The 26,865-nt window shown below is 41.2% G+C and overlaps 1 protein-coding gene across 1 annotated transcript in view; it reads left to right on the top strand.

The window, feature by feature from the left end:
* The first annotated feature begins 904 nt into the window (after nucleotides 1-904).
* The window catches only part of FGF2 (fibroblast growth factor 2), a 59,830-nt gene continuing 33,869 nt past the window's right edge, over nucleotides 905-26,865 (top strand). The window contains 3 exon segments of the mRNA XM_030314481.1: nucleotides 905-918; nucleotides 1,104-1,290; nucleotides 1,293-1,734. Coding sequence (XP_030170341.1) covers nucleotides 905-918; nucleotides 1,104-1,290; nucleotides 1,293-1,734 — 643 coding nt within the window.

Raw genomic sequence — 26,865 nt, 5'->3', positions numbered from 1 at the left:
TAGTAAAACCTGTCAGGAGACCCTTCAGTTGTATATCAGGGGGCATAAGCTTGGAGCATGATTGCCAGCATATATCCTTTGGCAGTTGAGATAAAGTAAGTTTCCAAAGGATTTTTATAAGTTAAAGTAGACTTACAGGATCTTGGGGGGGGGGGTGGGGGGGGCGCAGTGTCAGGATAATGTTAAGCTTAAGATTCTCTTTTGCCCCCAGCAAAGTGTCACCTGGAGGCAGCTGAGCTCCTAGAGGGAGGTCACTCTGCTGGTTTCAAGGACCTGTCAATGGGCTGCAGGCAATAAGGGAATTTAATTTTTCATTTGCCTTAGTTTCCCACGTCACCACAGCAACCACCTTAACTCCTTTCCTTTGTTCTTGGGTAGCCAGGAGTATCAGAGGAATATCACACATATCCCACCTTGGGGGGAGGTGGGGGAAAGTGTTGCTGTGAGCCTGTACTTTGCCCTCAGCTTGCCCCAGGCTCCCTCATCAAATACACTTGTAATCACGTAAGGATTTGAGGCCTATCTTCATCTTTCCACGTTGGCTACTTCCAGTTAGGGTGGTAAAAGAAAATGTTTTTCTCTTAGCAATCCAGTCTGCTCTCTTCCTCTGTCCTCTTTTCTTTCCTTTTATTAGTAAATGATTTCAGACTCTGCCTTCAATTATAAAGTTTGTGCCCCACACGTACCCCCCTCCCCTATTTTGGTGATTAGAGGTGTTCAAAACTTATTCTGACACAGTATCCGCCCTCATTTCGGAATCCTTCACTTCTTGGTGGTGGAAATAGTTTCTTCTCTGGAACGCTGGCAAGGAAAAAGAATGGGGGAGAAAGTTGCATTTAAACGTTTAAAAGTTGAGTCACGGCTGGTTGCACAGCAAAAGCTCCACAGTGTGAGGAAAGACTAAATGTGCTCGGCAGGGTGGGCCTGGGGCGACTTCTGGGGAACTAGCCGGGGTCGAGCCCCTAGAGTTGCGGAGGCCCCGGGCGGTCTCCTCCCGGCGCGCCCTCCTTACCTCCCCCGCTCCCCGCTGCCCCCCTGGGACTGATGTCGGGCGCTTGCGTGCTGCGGCCAAAGCTCCCGATCCAGAGGCCGGCCTCGTAAAGTCCCGAGCGAGTAGGGGGCGGCGCGCAGGAAGGGAGGAGGGCCGGGGGCGTGCGGGGTTGGTGGGTGTTCGGGGGTGGAGATGTACAAGATGTGACGCCGCGGCCGGGCCGGGGCCAGAGCGGCGGACGCGGTGCCCGCGGTTGCAGCCGGAACCCGGGCGCTGTAGCTTGGAGAGGCGGCCCTCCGGAGAGCGGCGGCCGCGGAGACACCCAGCCCTAAGCCCCGGCTCCCGAGCGCCGCGGCGCACCGCGCTCCAGGGCAGACGCGGAGGGGAGCGGCCGAGAGGCGCGACGCTGGGGGCCCGCGGGCGCGGTCGCGCGCCGCCGGGCGGGAGGCTGGGGGGCCGGGGCCGGGGCCGTGCCCCGGACCGGGTCGGGGGCCGGGGCCGGGGGACGGCGGCTCCCCGCGCGGCTCCTGGGGCGCGGGCACCCCGGCAGGGCCCCGGGGGGGCCATGGCAGCCGGGAGCATCACCACGCTGCCCGCCCTGCCGGAGGACGGCGGCAGCGGCGCCTTCCCGCCCGGCCACTTCAAGGACCCCAAGCGTCTGTACTGCAAAAACGGGGGCTTCTTCCTGCGCATCCACCCCGACGGCCGAGTGGATGGGGTCCGGGAGAAGAGCGACCCTCACAGTGAGTGCTGGCCGGCTCTTCTTCCCCGATCCCATCTCCACTCTTGTGGTTCTCTCCCCCTCCGCTCCATTCCCTCCTCCGCGCTTCTTCCTTCTCTTCACCCCGACCTTAGTGGGACTTGTGGTTTCTTTCCTAGCGGCCCTCGGTGGTTTCGGGTTCACCACTCGCCCCTTCCTCCCCAGCTGCGGTGTCGGGTTAGATCCTTCCCCAGGCTTTGGAGTGTGCCAGTTTCCCCTGGTAAACCAGTCCCCTGGGCCCTGAGCCTCCAAGGCCTGGGAGGCGGGCTCCTTTCGCGCAGACAACCTGTAACTTAGGGGATGCCCAAAGGCGGAGAGGCGAGCGGCTTGCGGAGAAACAGTCTGGGTCCCCATCCTGAAGTTCCAACCCCTTCTGTGTTGGATGCGCGAAGTCCCGCGGACAAAGGCGGGGGAGGAGGGGGGGGGCAAGGCTGAATTAAGTGCTCTTTACTGGAAAAATACCTTTCCAGAGTGTGCCCTTAAACTCTGATTTGGTAGGATCCAGGCCATCTGGCACACTGCTCTTACACATCCATTTCTATTTTTTTTTTTCCAAATTGCCGAAAGCTGAAGCCGCAGAAGATGTGGACCTTTTGTTAAAGTGCGACACACTTTTGTTTCAATAGTGACAAGAACTGCAAAAACTTTTATCTTTCGCCTGCAGTTATTAGCTTTGGGACCTTGAGCTTGTTTTCTGATACCTAAAAATGGGGGTAATGTCTACCTTGCATCAGGTTTGAGGATCAAATGAGAATTCATACAAAGTGCGAAGAGAACTCATTTTACCATCGTACACTTTTGTGTTCTGTGAAAAATAATCTGTGGTTATAGAAATAACACTAGCCTAAGTCATTGGTTCTCAAACTCCAGGAGTGCATTAGAATCACCTGGGGGGGCGGTTATAACACATTGCTGAACGTTGTCTCCCAGAGTTTCTGCTTCCTTAGGCCTAGAATTCCTTACGCCTGATAATTTGCATTTGTAACACGTTCTCAGGTGATGCTGACCTGGGACCACACTTTGAGACCCACTGGTCTAGAGAAAAGAGAGGGAAAAGGGCATAAAACTGGCTGACACCGTTGGAATTTGAAGTGAGAGAAGGAGGATCAGAGCGTATTGTAACTGTTCTCCTGTAACTGTAGGTAAAAAGTCTGTTTTAAAAGCTGTGAGTTCCACCTTTATTGGTTTCTGGTGAAGAATCTGATCCTCTATTTGCCTGAGAAAAGACCTGCAGGAGTTCCGAGTTCCACGCCCCAGGAGTCACCTCTTTATCCTAAGATGCTTGCTGATGGAATGTCCTTCCCACCTGTGAAGTGATTGGAAGAGGCGAAAGCTTTGCACTGAGATCTGAGTTGACAAATGAGAAATGTGCTTTTATATTGCTTGGGTTTTTATTGATTCCAAAGCAGCAACAAGCAAAAGATGCAGGTCTTTCATTTTTTTCCAGGCCTGCCATAATTTTTAAATGTTATCAACCGCTTCTATTCAGTAAAACTGAAAAGATGCTCGTAATCCAATATGTATGGGTTAGTGCTATTTCTCTATTTTAGTAATTTGAATAGGTTTTCCAAATTAAATTTTAAGCTTTGTGTTTGAAGTTTGTTTTGCAGTAGTCTGCTAGGTGAACACAGCTGATTAGGGCCAGGTGCAAATATATCCCAATGAGTTTTGTTCTTTTCTAGCAGCATAAACTGTCTATAATAATAAAAAAGGAGCATGTTCTAGGACTACAAGATAAAAGAGCTCTCCTCCATATTAGGTTCATGTTGGACCTTCCCCTAGTACTCTGTCTCTCTCTCTCTCTTTTTTTTTTAAGACCCTTTATTAGTTGCTGGATTTTTTTTTTCCTTTGAAGCTTATGATACCCTATTTCCTTTAGAATATAACTGTGTGGGGGCTAATGACTGAGGATAATTCTGAATTGCATACCACACTACCACCCTTGTAATAATAGCTGTTAACTGTTTCTTTCCAACTCTGAGTTTTTTTGCTATCTTATTTTACCTCACTGGTTCTCATAGGTGGGTGATTTTGCCCCATCCCCCCCACCCCCCAACGTCTGGCAATGCCTGGAGACATTTTTGGCTCATTTGGAAGGGTGCTACTGGTATCTAGGAGATCCAAGCCAGGGATGCTGTTAACCATCCTACAGTGCATCCTACTTTATCCCAGCCACAATTTTTCTTTTCTTTCTTTCTTTTTCTTCTTTTTCATTTTTTTTTTTTTTTGAAAGAGAGAGAAGCCTAAGCAGGCTCTTCACTAGGCTCGATCCACAAACTATGAGATGATGACCTGAGCCGAAATCAAGAGTTGGACGCTTAACTGACTGAGCCACCCAGGTGCCCCAGATCCCAGACGTTAATAGTGCTAAGGTTGAGAATCCTTCCAACTTGATAACTAGCTAAAGACTACATGTTAAAAGTGAAGATTAGAATACTCCAGATTAGTGGAGGGTACTGATTTTTTTTCACCTTTTAGCAGGCAATAGACTAACAATACAAACCTAAAGATGTGATGATTTTAAACCACTTCTGTGTAGCTCAACGTGGACATAAGTTTAAGTACAGTCTATTTTTCTGACATGTCAAAGCTGTGCTGATAGTTGACCGAACCAAGATAAGACCGATGGGAAAGATACAAGGAAAAATGATTGTGGACATGATATAACAGTATCTTCCCAACCACATTTCCTCCATTACCCCAAACAAATGAGACTGACCAGAAAACATGGGGAAAAAAGAGCAGAGTTGATGGTTGTGACAATTTCCCACTGAATTATGGCTCAGATATCTATACCTATTTGAAAAGTTAAAAACCCCCTAGTCTCATTCCTCAAACTGTCCAGTTGACCTGAAAATCTCTCCAAGATTTATTCCTTTGGCATGACCATTTTCTGCCCTGATGTCTTTTAAAATGCAAATATCCTTTGGGTATTTGGAGGGATGGTATAAATGTGGGGGGTGCTGGTTAGGTATGGGGGATGTGTCTTAGGTGCTGAAGGGGGAGACAGGGCAAGGAGGTGTGAGGTGGGGAGGGCAGAGGCAGAAATGGAAAGGGGAGGGAGAAGACTGAATATCAATTTTCCAACTTCTCAGTGTTGTTGAAGGTCCCTTTTGCTTCATACCTGGGTATTCTGCTTTATTTTCACTTGAAAGGGCCAATTTTCGTGCACTTTCCTTCTAGTCATGGAGTAGCTTTTGTTTGACATGAGATTTTGATAGAAGCACAATACAGTGACAAGAGTCTGTTTCTCCAGCATGTGTGCTCCTCACCCAGCTTCCTTGTGTCCTGGATGTTTTAATTGGCCCCTTCCAAATGTCCATGGGATTGTGTAACATTAAGTATTTACTCTTAAGTAGTGAACTATGTGAAAACTTCCGAAGAGAGAACACTTTAGCCTGAGTAGCACGTACGCCGTGTGGTGGAGTGTAGCAAGAGAAATGTATGCTGCCTATGTACATTTTAGCATTAAATTTGGTCCAGATGCTCTTATTTAGGAAAAACTGGAGGCGGTTAGCAGTGCTGTTTCTACCCTTGGGCTTCTCTTGGGAGCTGACTGCCTGTTTGCCATACTTGTCTGCTTCCAGGTTCTAGAGGATACTGAGACTTGGAGACGCAGAGGGACCTGCCCACTCCTGTGTGGAGCAGGGATGGCATCCTGGCCCGCGTGACACCCGTGCCCTTTGCCACGGCACATATTCCATGCGACTCGACTCATAAAAACATGGACTTGTGAAATTCAGAGGGAGGTGTCAGACCTTTTAGTTCACTGATCTTGTTTTATTGAAGACAGTATTGAGGGTCAGAGCAGTAACTGATCACCTACATTCATATGCCGATTTCCCCTGTGATCATCCTGAATGAGCTTCTTGCCCACCAGGTCCCTTGCCTTCTATTCCTGCCCTCCTCCAACCTCATTGCACTCTTCCGTTCAGTCAGAGAGAACACCCTCCAGGGGCCCCACTTTGTGGGCTTTCTGCATTTCAGAGCACTGGGGAAGCCAGCCCCTCGGAGGAGGTCTTACTGGTTCACAGGTTACCTCTAGTTATGTTCCCAGGGCATTGGATAAAGCCACCTTTCTTCTCTACTTCATGTAAACGGAACCATTGATTCAGTGATTCTAGATTCTCTCCCCCATCTTTTTTTGGGTAATATCTGGCAAGTGGATCCCACTAATTTGCCTCAATAAACACAATGTCTACTGTAATGCTATTTATGTGCAGTAAACAAATGAAGTAAGAATCTAATAGCTCATTTAATCATGGAAATCATGTCATTGGTACAGCAATGAAAGGACAATTCATGAGTCATAGATATTACCACACCTTAGCCTTTTAAGAAGGGTTAGATGCCAAGTGACTTCAGCCTAGAAGAGGCAATATCCCCTGTGACACGCCCTGAGGGCACTCCTTGTGTTTATAAAATGTCCATTATGTAATTAGGCTTTGACAATGGTATGACAACGGAGTTCTAAGTATTCTCATTTAGATTTTTGATAGCATTTTAAATGGATGGGTATGATTTTTAAGTTAATCTGAAAATAAAATATTACAGATGTAATAAAACACGAACCATTCTTTTATACATTATAATTATAAAATTGACTTTATTCATCTACGCATTGGTTCTCAGAAATCCCCATCCGTGATATTAAAAAAGGTGATTTTTTAGGTCTCACATCATTAGAACTGTTATTTTTAAGCCACAAGATGTCTGTACAACAGGATAATGACTACACATGTGCCATAGCCTTTTCTTGTTTTTCCAAATTCCAGTGTTGATTTTCCAAAAACCCTACTTGGGCCCCTTTGTCCTGTGGCACACATCTGTTAGAAGGCTGCCTGGGGTAAGAGTCTAAGACGTGAACTGGAGCAAGGCAAATCCACACATTGGGGCAAAAACCTTAACCTCATTACGGTATTCTATCCAAGCAAATGTGTTATGTTTTGCTTTTGAGTTTGTCATTTTCTGCACTCTGAAACTGGAGATCTGGCCTTGTACTGTATGCTGTACAGTATGACAGCACTGTATGCTGTCAGTGCTCAATAAATATCCAATGCTTGATTGTTTGCAAAATAATTTAGAATATTGTATCTTTAGGAAATGCAGTTGTGGCTCAATGTTTCCTTGTTGTATTCATTGTTATATTAGCTATTGTATTCTCCTTTGCTATCAAATCCTTCCTCTAATCTAGGTTATTCATAGCCCCAGGAATTTAGGAGAAGACTAAAAGTGGTAACTCCCAGGGAACCTCACCCGTCGAGGCATAGACTATGTTTCTTAGAAGCCAGACTAGTTCCATTCTAAATTCCTGTAAGATATTTTTAGTTTGAAGAAATTTGGAGGACCTGGAGTCAACAGACAGCCAATATTCAGTGCTTAATTTATGTCTCAAGCCAGCTGTCCTCTGTCACTCTTCCTGCACAAGGTGACTTTTAAATTGACCAGTGTATCCTTAATGCTTGCCTGTTCATTTACAGAAATCTGTAGAGTGTGTGTGTGTGTTTGTATTTTCAAAGGGTTACTTACTTTCCCCATATTAACTTATACTCTAAATTGAATTATCTTACAGAATTCTGAAGTGAAAGGTTTCCAGGTTTTTAAGGTATTCTGGAGATTAAAAATTGAGGAAGTTCTTGCATGTATAATTGAACGATTGAAAGGAATTTTCCTGTTTAATTTATAATGTTTTTAATTTAAAAAAAAATTTTTAATGTTTATTTTTTGAGAGAGAGAGGAGGAGGGGCAGAGAGAGAGAGAGACAGAATCCGAAGCGGGCTCCAGGCTCTGAGCTGTCAGCACAGAGCCAGATGTGGGACTCAAACCCACAAGCTGTGAGATCATGACCTGAACTGAAGTTCGACGCTTAACTGACTGAGCCACCCAGGCACCCCAGTATAATTTATTTAATTTTAATTAAGATATACATTAATTTGTAACTGTAATTTATAATTAAACAATAAATAAAATTAGCCAAAGAAAGGTGTTTTTTTTTTTTTTTTTTTTTTTTTTTTTTTCTTAAAGAAAATTTGTACAGAGTAGTCATGATCTGGCTAGATTCTGTGAGTACATTGTTCTCTGTACATGATTTAGGTGCTTGGTGAAGATGCTGACATCTTAAGGTAGGAACCATGAATTCTCCATATAAATAAGCATCATGAACAGCTTAGGACTTTTCCCTCAGGGTGTGCTCACTAAATGTCAGCTGCTGATGAAACCATTTTGTGTGGACTGGCCTGTGTGATAACTACTCATGGCCCATATTGCTGTAGAAAGCTTAGTTGAGGTTTGCTGTTCTCTTGGTGCAGTAATGCTTGCATTTAGACACTTGGTCAATCTTTTAATGAAGATGATTATATGTAACAAAGTTATATTTGAAAAATATTTGGGAATCTTAGAGATTGGGTGTTAGCATTTCTTAGAGTATTCCATATAGAGAGTGGAATCATTTTTCAGGATAAATAGTAAACTTGTTAGGAATTCTGCTTTCTTTAAAAAGCATTTGGGGTTTTTATCACGTACTATGTGGTATGAAGTTCCTTAGGTATGCTGTGGATTGTGTGTTCATTCTTTTGTGGCCAATATCCGGGAGTCCTGTGTGTTCTTTTTCTACTTCACCTCCTTTTCTCTTTTTAACTCTGGATCCTGTCCACCCCAGAATTCTACGTAAATCATGCTGGGCCCCAGTCTTCCACTTCAATCATGTGGCCTTATCCAATTTGTCACCCTACTTTTGACACGATACTATTTTCTGCTCCTGTCTTCTTGAGAATTCTTTGGTTTCTGTTATACCACATCAACTAGTTTTCTCACCCTCCAACTATCCTTTCTTCTGATTTCTCCTTCTTTTGGTCTTTTGCTTTCATATTCCCTAAGGCTCTGTTTTGGGCTTCTACCTTTCTTTCTGTGTGCTCATATTCCTTCAGCAGATCATTTATGGTCTTCGTCTCAGTCTCTGATTTCCCATCTCTGTGTTGATACTCCGTTTTCTTCTGCTTGAAGGACAGATAAACTGCCACTGTCTCAATTCAAAATGGGTAAAAAAGAACTTAATGTGTTTTTCTCAACCTATTATCTCTTTCTACCCAATTTCTATTTGGAGTGAAATTATTTTTTTAAAGTTTATTTATTTTGAGGCAGGGGAGGGGTAGAGAGAAAGGGGGAGAGAGAGACTCTCAAGCTCTCTCAAAGGCTTAGCACTTTAAGGGCAGAGCTGGATCCAGGGCTCGAACTCACAAACAAAGAGATCATGACCTGAGCCCAGGTCAGGAGTCGGATGCTTAGCTGACTGAGCCACCCAGGCACTCTCCTGTAGTGAAATTGTTCTTGTCTTCAAAGCTAGACACCTCAGAGTCTTCCCCACCTTACTGATTTTTCTTTGCCGTGTCTTTTGATTTCCCCTGCCTTCACTTACCTACAACCAGACCCTACCTGACCACCCTTTTCAAATGTGATCTACCTGCTCAATTTTATTGCCCACTATTTACCATCCCTACTCCCCTGATGCTGCCAGTGCTCTTGCTTAATTATAGACCATCACTGCTACAGTGATTGGCCTTTCCTCATGTGATCCTTGTTTTGGAAGATGCTCATATCAATTCCTCTCACACACTCTGTTTCCACCTTTCTCTTAAAAAAAAAAAAAATCTCTTAACAGCTAATCTCAGCAGTTTTCTTTTTTTGTGAAATGTTCCCTAACTTCCCAGGGAGAAGTCGTTTTTATCTCTTTTTTCCCCATAATACTTGGTACATATGCTACTACAAAGTCTAATGATTTCTGTTGTAATATATTGTTGAATTGTTTCTCTCCTGGAGCGGGACTGTGGACTCCTTGCGGTTAAGGACTGGGACAGATTTTATGTATCTGACCTCATGCACAGTGGCCACTCAAAGAATGTTTGTTAAGTTCTACATGTACCCGAAAAATTAGCCAACTCTTTTCACTTCCTTTCTGACTTTCTCACATCTTCCTTCTCTTCACCTTTCCTCAGGCTGTTTGCTTGAGCTGGAAAGTCTTCTCAATCCTCTTACCTTATCCTAGTCCTAATCATGCTTCAGGCCGCATTTCTTTCCCACTGTCCTATACCATCTTTCCTTCATGCTTCTAATAGCTTGATGTGTTTTAATTTCATGTCCCCTAATGTTATTGGAAATTCCTAGTTTGTAAGGATTTAAACAAACAAACAAACATTACCTAACAATCTCTTACTTTCTTTTCTTCTCTGAGGGTCCAAGACTGAATGGACTCATCCCAATTTCTCTTGGCTCCATTTGCTGAATGAATGACCAGGCTGAGGCCTATGAAGAGATTCAATCTACATTTGTGGAATGAGCTAGAACTTTAAATAAATAAGCATAAATACTTAAGAATGAGGCATGTAAAGTGGATAAATTGAATGTAGCATCACTGTAGTTCTTTCTGTAGACACCTTTCATGTTATTTAAAGGGGGCAATAAAGGTAAAACATAATTGTTTGTTAACAGTACTTAAAATTTTTTTTAAATGTTTATTTTTGAGAGAGACAGAGTGTGACTGAGGGAGGGCCAAGAGAGAGAGGGACACAGAATCCAAAGGAGGATCCAGGCTCTGAGCTGTCAGCACAGAGCCTGATGTGGGGCGTGAACCCACAAACTGTAAGATTATGACCTGAGCTGAAGTCAGACGCTTAACCAACTGAGTCACCAGGTGCCTCTAGCGTTATTTTTTATTGTGGAATTTTTTCTTGTCAGCTCTTGAATAACACATCAGTATTTCTAGCCAATTCCAGAACTAGTTCTAATCCTCTAAGATCTGAGAATTCATACTTCAATCAGACACTTTAATCCTTAAACCTCTATCTCTTAAATTTAAAACCAGTGAATCATTTTATAAATTAGGATTAAAAACTATCTGGTACCATTGTTAGTATACTTTTTTGGGTGAGGAAATGGCACAAATAGTTTAATCCTAATAATCAGATTTATGAGCCAGAATTCATTACAATCTTAAAACTCTTAAAAGGATAGAAATTGTATGACAAAGTGAGTCATAGTCTTTGTGATGTGATGTCTGTAAGGATGGGTGGGAGAAATTGCTGAATGACCAGTCTTATTCTACTCCTTTCTAAGCTGAATCATTTTGCAAATAGAAAACAATTCATAGGTTATTCAGTGGTCATTACATAAATAGAAAATGGAAAAGAGTAACAGAATCAAATAATACCTCCATTTAAAAAATTACTTTCTGAATTGTATCACTTGATGAACAGTCTTTGTCTTGAATTAGAAACAAAATTTATTTACTGCTTTAATAACATGTATCTTTTAATCTAACACCTGTGGTCTTGGTCTCTGTCTCTGCCTCTTCTATTAATTATATTAATTTTCTTGCCTAGATTTTTTTTTCTTTCTCCTGTGTAATTTGATCTTTCTCCTCATAGCTATTTCTAGCTTTGACTTGTTTGAAGATAGTGTGTGTATGTTGGGGAGAGGTGTCATTTACTTACGGGCTTGATGACACTTGAATTGGATAGGGATTCAAGAGAAGAAGGACCCTTTAATCTTGGAAATCTTGATCTGGTGTAGGCATAATCTTGCATTTTGCCTGGTTGGTCCTCTTTTGTTAGTTTTCTTATTTGGAGGTTTGGAGAGCCTTTCTCGGAGGCAAATTTCATCTTAATCTTTAAATGTAAGATTAATTAACCTTATTTCCTTATTTTCTTTGAGGGCAAGGCATTTATCCAAAACATTATGTGAAAAAAGAAATATTCTATTTTATGTTTCTAAGTTTTAGAAGTTCTTCTTACATATTTATATTTTTACATTACTCTAAACTCAATAATTTAGTAATGGGCATATAATGCAAGTAAAATTGGGAAGACAATCTTGCTAACTGGTTCAATAGAGATACCATATAAAAAGAGGACATTTATAGCAGGTGTTGGATTAAAAAATAATGAATTGCACAACTCTTTCAGCTACTATAGGGTTGGAGAAATGGGGCACAGATTATTTTGTAGGGAGGTTACTAAAGCCATGAAGTATTTATAGGATCTGTCCAACTTTGGCCAGATGCCTAGGGAGATTGCCATAGTGATAGGCAAAGTCACTGTACCTTGCGGGACAGGAAGGGCCAGATGGTTGGTTTTCATCTCAGTATTCCCAGGACCTTGATATTTACTAAATATTTTTTGAATGAGTAAGTGAATGAATGAAATTCTTGAAGATATGCTCTGTGTCAGTTCTTACAAATAATATGTTTAATCTTGATTATAAATTTATGAAGCACAAGTGTCATTATATGCCTCATTTATAGATAATACAGTCTTTGCTATTAGCTTTTCAAAACATGATCTCTTTGTGACAAGTGGTGAATTATGCCTTGTAGACTTCTTAGTGTTTAGAATACAGATTCAAACATGGTCAGAATTCCAGGTAGACATGTAGCAGAAATTTAAACAAGTATGATTTATTAAAAATTTTTTTATTTTAATTTTTTTAATGTTTATTTTTGAGAGAGAGAGGCAGAGAGAGACAGATATACAGAATCTGAAGCAGGCTCTAGGCTCTGAGCTGTCAGCACAGGGTCCCATGCAGGGCTTGAACTCACAAACTGCAAGATTATAACCTGAGCCAAAGTTGGACATTTAACCAACTAAACCACCAGGTTCCCCTAAAAAATTTTTTTCAATGTTTATTTATTTTGAGAGAGAGCTAGTGAGCTGGGCAGGGTCAGAGAGAGAGAGAGAGAAAGGAGAGAGAATCACAAGCAGCCTCTGCTCTGTCAGCATAGAGCTGGATTTGGGGCTCGAGCTCAGGAACCATGAGATCACGACCTGAGCCAAAATCAAGAGTCAGATGCTTAACTGACTGAGCCACCCAGGCACCCTTAAATTATTTTTTTAAATCACTATTTCTAGGGGCACCTTGGTGTTTCAGTCAGGTTGTGTGCTGACATCATGGAGCCTGCTTTGGATTCTCTCCCTCTCCCTCTCTCTCTCTGTCCCTCCCATGCTCACACCCTCTCTCTTTCTCTCTCTCAAGATAAATAAACATAAAAAAAAAAAAAAAAGAAATGCAACAGATGTACATTGATTTTTGTATCCTGTGACTTACTGAATTTGTTCATCAGTTCTAGCAGTTTTTTGGTGGTCTTTCTGGTTTTTTATTTATAGTATCATGTCATCCACAAATAGTGGAACTTTGACTTCTTCCTTACGGATTTGGATGTCTTTTATTTCTTTTTGTTGTCTCACTGCTGTGGCAAGGATTTCCTATATTATGTTGAATAAAACTGGTGAGGGTTGACATCCTTGTCTGGTTCCTGATCTTAGGGGAAAAGCTCTCAGTTTTTTCCCATTAAGGATGATTTAGGTGTGGGTTTTTCATATATGTCTTTTATTATGTTGAGGTATGTTCCCACTAAACCTACTTTGTTGAGGGCTTTCCTCATGATTCAATGTCATACTTTGTCAAATGCTTTTTCTGAATCCATTGAAATGATTATATGGTTCTTATCCCTTCTTTTATTGATGTGATGTATCACATTGATTGATTTGCAATATTGAATCACCCTTGCAACCCAGGAATAAATCCCACTTGATCATAGTGAATTTTTTTTTTTTTAATGTATTGTTGGATTCTGTTTGCTGTTATTTTGTTGAGAATTTTTACATCTGTGTTCCAAGATACTGGCTTGTAGTTCTCTTTTTTACCGACGTCTTTATCTAGTTTTGGTATTAGGGTAATGCTGGCCTCATAGAATTAACATGGAAGTTTTCCTTTTCTATTTTTTGGAATAGTTTAAGATGAATAGGTATTAATTCTTCTTTAAATGTTTGGTAGAATTCACCTGTAAAGCCATCTGGTCCTGGACTTTTGTTTGTTGGAAGTTTTTTGATTACTGACTCTATTTCTTTGCTGGTTATCAATCTGTTCAAATTTTCTATTTCTTTCTGTTTGAGTTTTGGTAGTTTATATGTTTCTAGGACTTTATCCATCTCTTCTCATTTGTACAGTTTGTTGGCATGTGGTTTTTCATAATATTCTTTTATGATTGTTTGTTTTTCTGTGGGGTTGGTTGTTATTTTTCTTCTCTCATTTGTGATTTTATTTAAGTCCTTCCTCTTTTTTTTTCTTGCTGTCTGGCTACAGGTTTTTCAATTTTACTGATCCTCCCCCCCCCCCCCCCAAAACCAGCTCCTGGTTCATTGATCTGTTCTACTGGTTTTTGGGTTTTTTTTTTTTGTTTTAGTTTCCATATTTTTTATTTCTGCTCTAATCTTTATTGTTTCCTTCTGGTTTTAGGTTTTGTTGTTCTTTTTCTAGCTCCTTTAGGTGCAAGGTTAGGTTATTTGAGATTTTTCTTGCTTTTAGAGTAGGCCTGTATGCCTGTATTGCTATAAACTTCCCTCTTAGAATCACTTTTGCTGCATCCCAGAAGTTTTGGACCATTGTGTTTTCATTTTCATTTGTTTCCATGTACTTTTTAATTTCCTTTTAATTTTCTGGTTGACCCATTCATTGTTTAATAGCATATTATTTAATCTTCATGTATATGTGGTCTTTCCAGATTTTTTCTTGTGGCTGACTTCTAGTTTCATAGTGTTGTGGTTAGAAAATATGCATGGAATGATTTCAATCTTCTTGAATTTGTTGAGGCTTGTTTTGTGGGCTAATATGTGATCCATTCTAGAGAATGTTCCATGTGCACTTGAAAATAATATGTATTCTGTTTTGGAATGGAATGTTCTGAATATATCTGTTAAATCCTTCTGGTTCAGGGTGCCATTCAAAGCCATTGTTTTCTTGTTGGTTTTCTGTTTAGTTGACTTGTGTATTGATGTAAGTGAGATGTTAAAGTCCTCTACTATTATTGTATTATACAATTATCTGATTATTGATTAGATCCTGTTTGTTTTTAACTTTGAGGTATTTGGGTGCCTCTATATTGGGTGCATAAATATTTACAATTGTTACACCATGTTGGATTATTCTCATTATTATATAGTGTCCTTCTTTGTCTGTTGTTGTAGTCTTTAAGTCTATTTGGTCTGATATAAATATTGCCACTCCAGCTTTCTTTGACCTCCATTTGCATGATAGATGTTTGTCCACCCCTTTCCTTTCTAATTGCAGGTGACTTTATTTTTTTTAATTTTTTTTTTCAACGTTTTTATTTATTTTTGGGACAGAGAGAGACAGAGCATGAACGGGGGAGGGGCAGAGAGAGAGAGAGACACAGAACCGGAAACAGGCTCCAGGCTCTGAGCCATCAGCCCAGAGCCTGACGCGGGGCTCGAACTCCCGGACCGCGAGATCGTGACCTGGCTGAAGTCGGACGCTTAACCGACTGCGCCACCCAGGCGCCCCTTTTTTTTTTTTTTTTTTTTAATTTTTTTTTTTCAACGTTTTTATTTATTTTTGGGACAGAGAGAGACAGAGCATGAACGGGGGAGGGGCAGAGAGAGAGAGACATTGCAGGTGACTTTAGATCTAAAAAGTCTTTTGTAGGCAGCGTATGGATGAGTCTTTTTTTTTTAATTTTAATTTTAATTTTTTAAATTTACATCCAAATTAGTTAGCATATAGTGCAACAATGATTTCAGGAGTAGATTCCTTACTGCCCATTTAGCCCATCCCCCCTCCCCCCCACCCCTCCAGTAACCCTTAGTTCTCCATATTTATGAGTCTCTTCTGTTTTGTCTCCCTCCCTGTTTTTGTATTATTTTTGTTTCCCTTCCTTTATGTTCATCTGTTTTGTCTCTTAAAGTCCTTATATGAGTGAAGTCATATGATTTTTGTCTTTCTCTAATTTCACTTAGCATAATACCCTCCAGTTCCATCCACGTAGTTGCAAATGGCAAGATTTCATTCTTTTTGATTGCCGAGTAATACTCCATTGTGTGTATATGTGTGTGTGTGTGTGTGTGTGTGTGTGTGTGTATACACACCACATCTTCTTATTCCATTCATCTGTCGATGGACATTTGGGCTCTTTCCATACTTGGGCTATTGTTGATAGTGCTGCTATAGACATGGGGGTGCATGTGTCCCTTCGAAACAGCATGCCTGTATCCCTTGGATAAGTGCCTAGTAGTGCAATTGCTGGGTTGTAGGATAGTTCTATTTTTAATTTTTTGAGGAACCTCCATACTGTTTTCCAGAGTGGCTGCACCAGCTTGCATTCCCAGCAGCAGTGCAAAAGAGATCCTTTTTCTCCGCATCCTCGCCAACATCTGTTGTTGCCTGAGTTGTTAATGTTAGCCATCTGACAGGTGTGAGATGGTATCTCATTGTGGTTTGATTTGTATTTCCCTGATGATGAGTGATGTGGAGCATTTTTCATGTGTCGGTTGGCCATCTGGATGTCTTCTTTGGAGAAGTGTCTATTCATGTCTTTTTCCCATTTCTTCACTGGATTATTTGTTTTTTGGGTGTTGAGTTTGATAAGTTCTTTATAGATTTTGGGTATTAACCCTTTATCTGATATGTCATTTGCAAATATCTTCTCCCATTCTGTCATTGCCTTTTAGTTTTGCTGATTGTTTCCTTTGCTGTGCAGAAGCTTTTTATTTTGATGAGGTCCCAGGAGTTCATTTTTGCTTTTGTTTCCCTTGGCTCCAGAGACATGTTAAGAAGTTGCTGCAGTCAAGGTTAGAGAGGTTTTTGCCTGCTTTCTCCTCTAGTATTTTGATGGCTTCCTGTCTTACATTTATGTCTTTCATCCATTTTGACTTTATTTTTGTGTATGGTGTAAGAAAGTGGTCCAGGTTCATTTTTCTGCATGTCACTGTCCAATTTTCTGAACACCATTTGCTGAAGAGACTGTCTTTATTTCCATTGGATATTCTTTCCTGCATTGTCAAAGATTAGTTGGACATACGTTTGTGGGTCCATTTCTGGGTTCTCTGTTCTGTTCCATTGATCTGAATGTCTGTTCTTGTACCAGTACCATATTCTCTTGATGATTACAGCTTTGTAGTATAGCTTGAAGTCTGGGATTGTGATGCCTCCTGTTTTGGTTTTCTTTTTCAAGATCACTTTGGCTATCCAGGGTTTTTCTGGTTCTGTACCAATTTTAGGATTATTTGTTCTAGCTCTGTGAAGAATGCTGGTGTTATTTTGATAGGGAAGTCTTGTGTGTGTTTTTTTTTTTAATCCATTCTGTTACCTTATGTCTTTAAAAACATTTTTTTTGACATTTGTTCAATTTTGAGAGACAGAGACAGAGCATGAGTGGGGGGCGGGGGGGCACAGAGAGAAAGGGAGACGCAGGATTGCAAGAAGGCTCCAGGCTCTAAGCTGTTGGCACAGAGCTCACAAAATGCAAGTTCATGACCTGGGCTGAAGTTGACTGCCCAACTGACTGAGTCACCCAAGCGCCCCTCACCTTATGTTTTTTGATTGGAGCATTTGGTCCATTTATGTTCAAAGTAATTATTGGTATGTATTTATTGTCATATTATTTGTTTTGTGGTTGTTTCTGAAGATTTTTTCTGATCCTTTCTTGTTTTTCTCTCATGGTTTACTGATTTTCTTTAGTGATATGTGTATTTGGAGACACATACATATATATTGATTTCTTTCCCTTTATTCTTTATATATTAGTGGTTTTTGATATATGGTTACCATCAGGTCTGTGTATAACATCTTCACATATAGCAGTCTACATTAAGTTGATGGTTGTTTAAGTTTAAGCCCGTTCTTTAATCTTCTTCTCTCCATGTTTTAGGTAATATGCTGTTTATATCCTTTTATTTTGTTTATATCCTTTTAGTTGTTTATATCATTTTTTTGACTCTTTTTTTTTTTTTTTACAGAAGCATACATTTTTACAGCTTTTGAGTTTCCTACCTTATACTGTCACTTTTGGTCTTTCCTTTCCACTCAAGGATTTCCCTTAATATTTATTACAGGATTTGTTTAGTGGTCATGAACTCCTTAAATTTTTTTTTTTGTCTGGGAAACTCTTTATCTCTCCTTTGCTGCATAGAGTATTCTTGGCTGCAGATTTTTCCCATTCAGGATGTTGAATATATCATGCTGCTCCCTTCAGCTTGCCAAGTTTCTGTTGAAAAACCACCTGTAAGCCTTAGTGGTTTTCTTTTGTAAGTTACTGTCTTCTTTTGTCTTGCTGCTTTAAAAATTTTTTCTTTATCATATGTTGTCTGTTTAATTACGATATGTCTTGGTGTGTGTCTGCTTTTGTTGATTTTGATGAGAGTTCTCTGTGCCTCCTGGATCTAGTCACCTGTTTTCTTTTCCAGATTAGGGAATTTTTCAGCTATTATTTCTTCAGATAAATTATCTCTCCCCTTTTCCTCTCTCTTCTTCTTCTGGCACTCCTATAATGTGAATGTTACTACATTTGATGGAGTCACTGAGTTCTCTAGGTCTATTCTCATTTTGCATAATTGTCTTTTCTCTCTTGTTCAGCTTGATTACGTTCCATTAGTCTGTCATGTAGATTATTAATTTGTTTTCTCAGCTTCTTACAGCCTGCTGTTCATTCCATCAGGTATATGTCTCATTTCATTTTTGTGCCCTTTATCTGTGCTGTGTTATTCCTTATCTCTGTGTTAAAGGTCTCACTCTTGTCTTCCACTATTTTGTTAAGTCCAGTGAGTGTCCTTATGGTGATTAATTTAAATTCTCTATCCAGCATGTGACTTATATCTGTTTCACTTAGATCTCCAGCTGTGGCCTTGTCTTGCTCTTTCATTTGGGATAAATTTCTCTGTCTTCTCATTTTGTCTAAGTCTTTTGGCATGTTTCTTTGTGTTGGGAAAGTCATCTGCGTCTCCTATTCTTGAGGGTAATGAACTTCATGATAAAAGGTCCTGTAGTGCCCTTCTGTGTAGTGTCCCTTGCTCCCCAGGGACTGGTTCTTCTGGGAGTGTCCAGTAGGAGTGTGCTGTATGTGCTCTGCTGTTTTGTCCTAGCTGCTTCATCCTCAGGCCAGTTGTTTGCAGAGGTTCTCTTTGCCTGTTGTGGGCAGTGTTGGCCTCTGGCCTGAAGGTGGTGCATTTTAACTAGGTGTGCCTGGTCCGTTTGTGAAATGAGACCTGTCGCCACTGCTGCTGGAACCGAGGCCCTGCAAAACTCCCCCATGAGGAGATAGGGTGTGGCAGGAGTTTGGACCTTCTTCTAGGGGAAGGGTCTGCTATGCTGGGAGTGAGGCAAGTGTGACTGGGAGGGGGGATTCCACTGGGGTGAGTGGGCGGGGCTCAGTGTAAACAAGTTAGGTAGTGAGCATCCCAGACTTCCTGCAGGTGGCCCTGTGCTTATGCTGAGGGGCCTGGAAGGGAAATGGTGCCTACCAGTTCCTTTGTTCCCAGAGGGGTGTTTCCATGAATACTGCTTCTCTGGGACATGCTTTGAGATGAGCAACTAACCTCCTCATGTGTGCCCCGGGTGCTCTTCAGATCGCTCTTTTAATACTATATTTCCATAGGCTATTTGCTCTGCCTTTTCTCCAAGAGCAGCACAATGCCCTCTGTCCTCTCTCAGAGCCAGGCACACTGACCTTTAAAACTGCAGGCTTTAAGCCCCACTAGTTGCAAGAACTCAGGAAATTTGCTTTCCAAGCCGATTGCTATGGTGATTTGTTTTTCCCATGGGTTCCTCTGTGTGTTAGTCTCTCACCCTTCTTCTCAGGGACTGTGACTCCCTCCCCACCCCTTTGGCCACTCCCAAACCATGTCTCTGCACTTCGTACCTTCTTTGATGTGGCCTTTTCTCTACCTTTAGTTGTGAAGTTTGTTCTGCCAGGCTTCAGGCCAATATCTGGGGTATTTAGGATGATTTAATAATCTAGTTGTATTCATGGAATGAGGGGAGCCTAGGGTCCTCCTCCACTGCCAGTTTTCATACCAACATTTCACAAAAGAAGTTGTGTGTGTGTGTGTGTGTGTGTGTGTGTGTGTGTGTGTGTGTGACAAAGTCTAGAGTTTTTAATGTTTGGGCTTAGGCCAGGGCCCATAGACTCCATCCCTTTTAATGAACAGGAAAGTAAAAAATTAAAGATAAAGAAAATTAGTGATATGGATTTATTCTCATAATTTAAAAGTATTCTTAATAGTTGACCTTGTTAATTACCACCAAAGTGATGCTTTCGATTCTTACCCTAAATCAAAGTTATAATTTTGATGAGACCTCCACCCACCTTGTAACAGCAGTGTGGCTAATCTCCCCATACAACAGGAGAATTCATTTAGTTGTTTACATATTCGTTTTACAAGTAATTTTTCTTGGAAGTCACTTCAGGAAGTTACTCAAGAGTCAGATATTGTTTATTTTAATGAGATTAGAAGAAAAAAAATCATTGAGATATCTGTTTGGTTATACCTACGTTGCATATTTTCCAGACTTAAATTTATTTTCGTCCTTATTTAATGATATAGAACTGTAGAGCCATTGTGTTGTAGAGTTCTGGAGAATCTTGGCCTTACCCAAGGGTATCAAATCCAGAAGTGGGTGAATGTTTGTTAAGCACCTCTATTTTTCTAGAAGGAACCTAATACCCACCATGGCTGACAGTTAAAGCACCTGGTTCTGCTCTCTAGGTAGGCCAGAGAGCTGAACCTTTTAAAAGTTCTGTTGTGGGGAATAATGTTTATGGAAGCTTGACTCAGGATATATAGTATATGTTTACTCCAGGTTGGAGAGTTTAACCTGAGTGTTCGTTCCATGGACAAGCTCTAGGTTTCCATGATCCTTTAAAAGTAAATGCAAAATATCATGCCAGGGTGTTTTTCTGAGGGTATACATAGCATTTTATCAGATTCTCATATCATTTTATCAGTTGTCCATGGCCCAAAATATATTAAGGACAGTATCACTAGATGCACTAAAGAATATCTTCTAATTAGCCTGACGGTGAGAGAACCAATTTGAATGTGTTGGTGTAAGCCTATAGCTTATTGTGAGTGATTTTTGAGCATAATCCCTGTATGAAACTTGTCTCAGTTAATTCTAAGAAATGTTTAAGCCTGCTGTTTATCTCATTTCATAGTGTCCACTCTGAGGTCCCTTGGGAAAAACTTATCTTTGGTAACTCTGTCAGTACTTATGCTTCTCCTTAGTATCCAGTTTGTTTTAACCTTACTATCTCTGAGGGACTTGTTACTGCTATTGGCTTCTAGAAAGCCAAATATGTCATCTGCTTCTTATGTATAATGATCTGAATCCTGGCCTCGCCAGTTTTCAGCACTTGAATTTACGTTTGCCTCATTTAAAAGCCATTTTTAACATTTTTTGTTTGTTTTGGTATATTGCCAATATCTTTGTAATTCATCTTAAATATTATTGGGACCTGACAAGTTTTACCTCAGTAAAAATAATGTACTTATTGACTTGTTATTTTAACCATTAGGTGTCTACTATATTGTTGTATATAGTATATAGCATTAGGTACTGGGGATTACAAAGTCAAATAAGTTAGGCCCATACCCCATAAAACATGTATTGTCTGGCAGGACAAGTAGAGATGTCCAGAGTTATGCCTGCTTTGCTTGTGTTGTGTGCTTGTGTTGTGATAGAGTGAGGTCATACCAAGGAGGATAGGCGATTCTAACAAAGTCAGAAAAGGCTTCTTTGAGCAGGAGTTCAGGACTGCTGAACTGGATCCTTGGAGGCAAGTAGGTGTTACCACCAAAAAGTGGTGCTTTAGCTTTTTATTCTAAATCAGAGTTAGAGCTTTTTGGTGGACCTTCCAACCAGCTTTTTAACAGCAATGTGGCTATTGTGCCCATTTAGCAGAAGAAGTCATTTAGTTATTTACATACACGTTCTGCAACTCAACTGAGTTTTCTTGGAAGGCAAATAAAGTCATGAAGGCCAAGGAAGTACTGCCAGGTTTGGTATGTTTTGGAAACTGCAAATAGTTTGGCATGGCTGGAATGTAGGGTTATGGTAAGTAGCAAGGCCAGCCACATAGGAAGGGCCTGGATTCCGACAGGCCTTATAAACCATGCTGAACAATTTGATCTTTATCCTCAAGGCAGTGGGGAGTCAATGAAATATTTTAATCAGGAGAGTAAGAATATCAGATTTGGGCTTTTATAAAATCACTCAGGTGTGTGGGATGGATGGGAGGGTGTAAGCCTGGGAGTAGGGAGGAGTTAAGAAATTATTACAGTAGTCCAAATTGAGAAACGTAATCTCACACACATTGCCTGGCATGTTGTAAATGATGGATGTGCACTAGAGTGGAAGGGTCTCCATTTTGTCAGGAGACAAAAGGAAATTATTGGAGTAATACTGAAAATGTCCCATTTATGAAAATGCATACACTCAAAAGGATTAGATACTTTTGGACTAAATATGTAGACTAATGTCTGAAAAGGATACACACCAAACTGCTCACAAGTGCTTGTAACTTTGGAGATGGGAATGGAATTGGGAGAGAAGAGATGAAGGAGAATCTTTATTTCTTTATCTATTTATCTTTACCTATATAAATACCTATGTTATTTATATAAATATCTCTTGAGAAGAATGAAAGAGGAGTGAGGGAGTGGAGGCTGATGTTGGATACTGCTGTCTAGGGGGTATGAATGTGAAGGGATGGAGACAGGTGAGATAGTGCCTACAGGCTCCTGACTTGGAAGGGCAGAGCTGTGGCTGGGTGTTTGGCCATCGGTCACACAGGTGGGTGGACACAGCGCACCAGCTGACTTGGAGCACTAGCTGCTTGCGAGCAGTGCTCAGGCCTATGCCTTCCTATTAGAAGGAGCTCACTTCTCATTCATCTACCTCTTGGTTTCTCACCTCTTCACTCCCACTCAAGGGATGTGTGGCCTGGGTTATTATCAGTGGAGCTGCTTTACTTTGCTAAGGGGAATGATGTTTAGTTAGCACTTGGGGGCAGAGCATTATTTCTAATTCACTCTAGAGTCTAAGTCAAAGCACACCAAAAATCTAAATCTGAACACATTCTGTGTAATGTAGCTTACTTTTCTAAAGTGTGAAAATCATAACTGTGTTTTTTTTGGGAAACTCTCATACTAACAGAGCAATGATTTGGGAAGGATGTGAAGGGACTAGATCAGAACCCAAAGAGGGAGGAGTGTCCCTGCGCACTGGGCTTGGTATACCAGCAGCAGTGCTCAGTGAAAGCCAGCCTGGCTTTGGAGTCCCATCAGAGGCTAGCCTTGCTGTGTGGAGATGCTGCTGCCTAGGCTACAATTGAACAGATGCTCATCACCTGATGACCTCGCAATTTGATTTTTAGGAGGCCTGTATTAGTGATGGTTTTCAAGACAAACAGAGGCAATAGAAGCAGAGAGGGGAGGAAGGGAGGGAGAGATTTATTTTAAGGAATTGTTCACATGAGTATGGAAGCTGGCAGCCTGTGAGGCTGGACACCTGGAGAAGACCCTAATTCTTTTCTAGCAGAATTCCTTACTCAGGGGAGGGTCAGTCTTTTGTTTTCAGGCCCTCAACTGATTGGATGAGGGCCATCTACATTATGGAGGGTTATCTGCTTTACTCAAAGTCTAGTAATTAAAATGTAAGTCTCATCCAAAAACACCTTCACAGAAACATCCAGAGTAATGTTTGATCAAACATCTGGGTACCATGGCCCAGCTAAGTCGACACATAAAAATAACAATCACAGGACCCTTATTGGCATAAGTTCTAGACTGGCGTGTGTCCAGCCCTGGTTTGGTTAAGACCAACTTATTCACTGTGATGCCCCAAGGACATGGGTTGCAGAATTCCTGATAGAGGGACTAGACTGGCTGTCTCTTGAATTAAGAGGTTTAGTTTTGCTTTGGTCCCCAGCTCACCACTGAGGCCCTAAGAAGGCTCCCCCTTACATGACTGGCACTTGCCATGGAACATGGAGTCTAGCTTTTTTCTTCATTCCCTCCTCCCCCCTCTTCCCTCCTCTTTTTCCTCCTTCTCCCTTCTCTTTTCCTCCTCTCTCCCTTCCTCCTTCCCCTCCCCCCTTCTTCAATACAATTGACATATAGTATTATATTAGTTTTAGGTATACAACATAATGATTTGATATACGTTCACATTGCAAAATGATTACCACAGTAACTTTAGTTAACATCCATAACCTCATATAGTCACATACTTTTTCTCGTGGTGAGAACTTTAAGGATCTACTCTTACAGCCACTTTCAAAGATAAAACACAGTATCATTAATTATAGTTACCATGCTGTACATTATAACCCCAGGACTTACTTATCTTATAATTGGAAGTTTTACCCTTTTTGCACCTTTACCCATTTTGCTCACCTTCCCACTCCCTGTCTCTGGCAATCACTAATCTGTTTTCTGTATCTGTGAGCCCATTTTTTTTTAATACCACAGATAAGTGATATCCTACAGTATATGTCTTTGACTTTTTTCACGTAGTATAATGTGCTCAAGTTTCATTCATATTGTCACAAATGGTAGGATTTTCTTTCTTTTTTTTATGGCTGAATAATAATTCAGTGTGTGTGTGTGTGTGTGTGTGTATCACATTTTCTTAATCCATTTATTCCATCAATAGGTACTTAGGTTGTTACCATGTCTTGGCTATTGTAAATAATGCTGCAATGAACATGGGGATGTGGGTACCTTTTATAGGTAGTGGTTATGTTTTCTTTGGATAGATACCCAGAAGTGGAATTGCTGGATCATATGGTAGGTTTTAATTTTAACTTTTTGAGCAACCTCCATAGTGTTTTTCATTAGTTTTTTTCTGGTTCTCTTTTCCTCTCCCTGACATGTGTGGGTTAATTTTACTTCTTTAGGATTTCTGAAAACCAGAATAATGATCCTATTCTAGAAGAAAGAATTATTAGAGCAAACAAACAGAGGATTTCCAACAAGATCACAGTACTACTTCCGTGTGGAGATGTTTCAGGCTGCTCTTGCCTGTGATTGTGGAAGGACTACGCTATCCCTGGCCTCTGTCTACTGCCATCTGCTCCAGAGGCTCCCTTGCTCTTCTCTTTTCACAGAACTGAACTGGCCCTCAGATGTCTGTTCCTGAGGACTGATCAGCAGAGGGGAGTGGAGGCTGTAGTCTGATAGGTACAGGTGCTAGTTTTTTGTTTTTTGTTTTTTTGTTTTTAAGTCCTATTCTGGACTGTTATTGGGAACGTCTGTTGCCTCTGTCATAGCATCAACCTCTTTCTTGCAGAGGAAAATCACCATTGATTAGAAGCAGGGGTATCAGCATAACTAGAGACATTTCTGCTATAGGTTTTTAAGCCTCATGGGAAGTCCAAAATGACATCTATCTATCTACCTATTTATCTATCTATCTATCTATCTATCTATCCATCCGTCCATCCATCACTGGCACTACTGGGACAGAGCTGGGGATTGAAGGAGTGGGAGTCGGTGCTGGGCCAGCAGTAGGGGAGTTCTGCCATGGTCTTCACATCTTCCTTATCTGCACTCTGCACATTTGGGTCTCCTTGACTGCCTCTCTTTGTTTATCTTATGACCTCAGGGACAAGGTGACTCTCCACAGGAAGCTCAAAAACCATACCAGAATACCACCAAATACACAGAATGTAGAGTGCTGATTTTGAAGCAAAATGGCACAAAATGACAAACTCTCTTTGGTGGCTTAGTTGCTGTAAAAACAAAATAGGCAAATGTGATTCACTAAGTGATGAGCTTAGCTTGACTAGCACAATGTGGGCAAGTGAGCTTTTAGGTGTGGGTACATTTTGGGATGTTATGTCTGTGATAAATCATGTTTTTCTTTGCAGTAGGGGGCAACATTATGTCCAAGAGAGAGGTGTGGCTGTGGGTGGGTAGGCTTAGAGCATGATGTAAGCTTATATGGCTGCTGCAGAGAATGGGAGAGGAAAGAGACCTGGGTTATGCCCATGGCTGCTGAACAGTTGCTGAGGGCCCACCTGAGGCTGAAGACCCCTCATTCCTAATAACACCCAATGGCACTAATGCTTGTGTCATTTCTAGAAAATTTTTGTTGCATATGTTCAGTGGTTTTGAGTGCAGGATTGGAGAAGCTAGATGGCTATATTGATCCAAAATTGGGGCTTGGCTTTAGAAGTGCTAGCAAGAAAAAGCAGGAGAATTGAATGATACCCCACAGTTTAGACTGATAAGGAAGTGAAACCCAAGAGGCTAAGGACTGGTGGGTAAGTGGCAGAGTCGGGGTCAGTAAAGTCTGAAGAGTCAGAAAACCAGCAGAGGGAAATGAGGTGATACTATATTGGAGATTAAGATGAAGTAGTAGCCCACGAATGATGGCTTGGCCATGAAAGCGGCAATATAGGTTGCTGGATTTCATAAGCTGAGAATCTTTGACGCTAGGTTGTTGTTGGGGCTTCTGTATGAACCGTGAAGTTTTTCAAGATGATGCGAAAAGATGTGGGGTGCCAAATCCCAAAGTTTTCAGTGAGTGGCAGTGACCACTCAATGGACCAACAAGAGGAAGTGAGAGTATGAACCTTGAAGGAGGAAAGAGTTCAGTATGGTGGCAGGAAAGTAATAGTTGTAGATGCTGGTACAGGAAGTCAGAAGAAGGCTTCATACACTAGGAGGGGAGAGGCCTGATCCCAGGTGAAAATGGCTGCTCAGAAGAATTGGCTGTACCCCAGGATGCTTAGCTCCCAGTGGTGTTGCAATGGGTGACCCATTGTTGCAAGTGGTCTTGTAGTGACCAGCCCTTAGGATTTAAGTGTTGCAAGGGAAAGAGGTCTGGTTGGGGTAAAGAAACATCTTTGGGTAAGGAGCCTGTTTTCTGTTTTTAAAAATATCAGCATTGGAATAGGTGATCTCCAAGGCATCTTCCTGGTTTAAAAGTTCTTTCCATGAATCTGAAAAAATGCAAATCAGGAGTTTGATCCATTGTATTGCCCAGCTGAAAGAATATGCCTAGATTCTGAATAATACTTTCTTCGTGTGAAAATCACTATTCCCTTAGAGATAGAAAGTAGTATACTTTAGAAATTCTTGGGAAATGGGGATATCAGAGGATATCAAATGCCTGGGTGGCTCAGTTGGTTAAGTTTCTGGCTTTGGCTCAGGTCACGATCTCATCGTTCATGGGTTTGAACCTCACATCGGACTCTCTGCTGTCAGCGCAGAGCCCGCTTTGGATCCTCTGTCTCCCTCTCTCTCTGTCCCTCCTCCCCCTCAAAAAT

The sequence above is a fragment of the Lynx canadensis genome, chromosome B1 (assembly GCF_007474595.2).
Source record: "Lynx canadensis isolate LIC74 chromosome B1, mLynCan4.pri.v2, whole genome shotgun sequence".
NCBI classification, from domain to species: Eukaryota; Metazoa; Chordata; class Mammalia; order Carnivora; family Felidae; genus Lynx; species Lynx canadensis.
The sequence above is the reverse complement of the archived record's forward strand: the minus strand, read 5'-3'. Positions and strand labels throughout refer to the sequence as shown.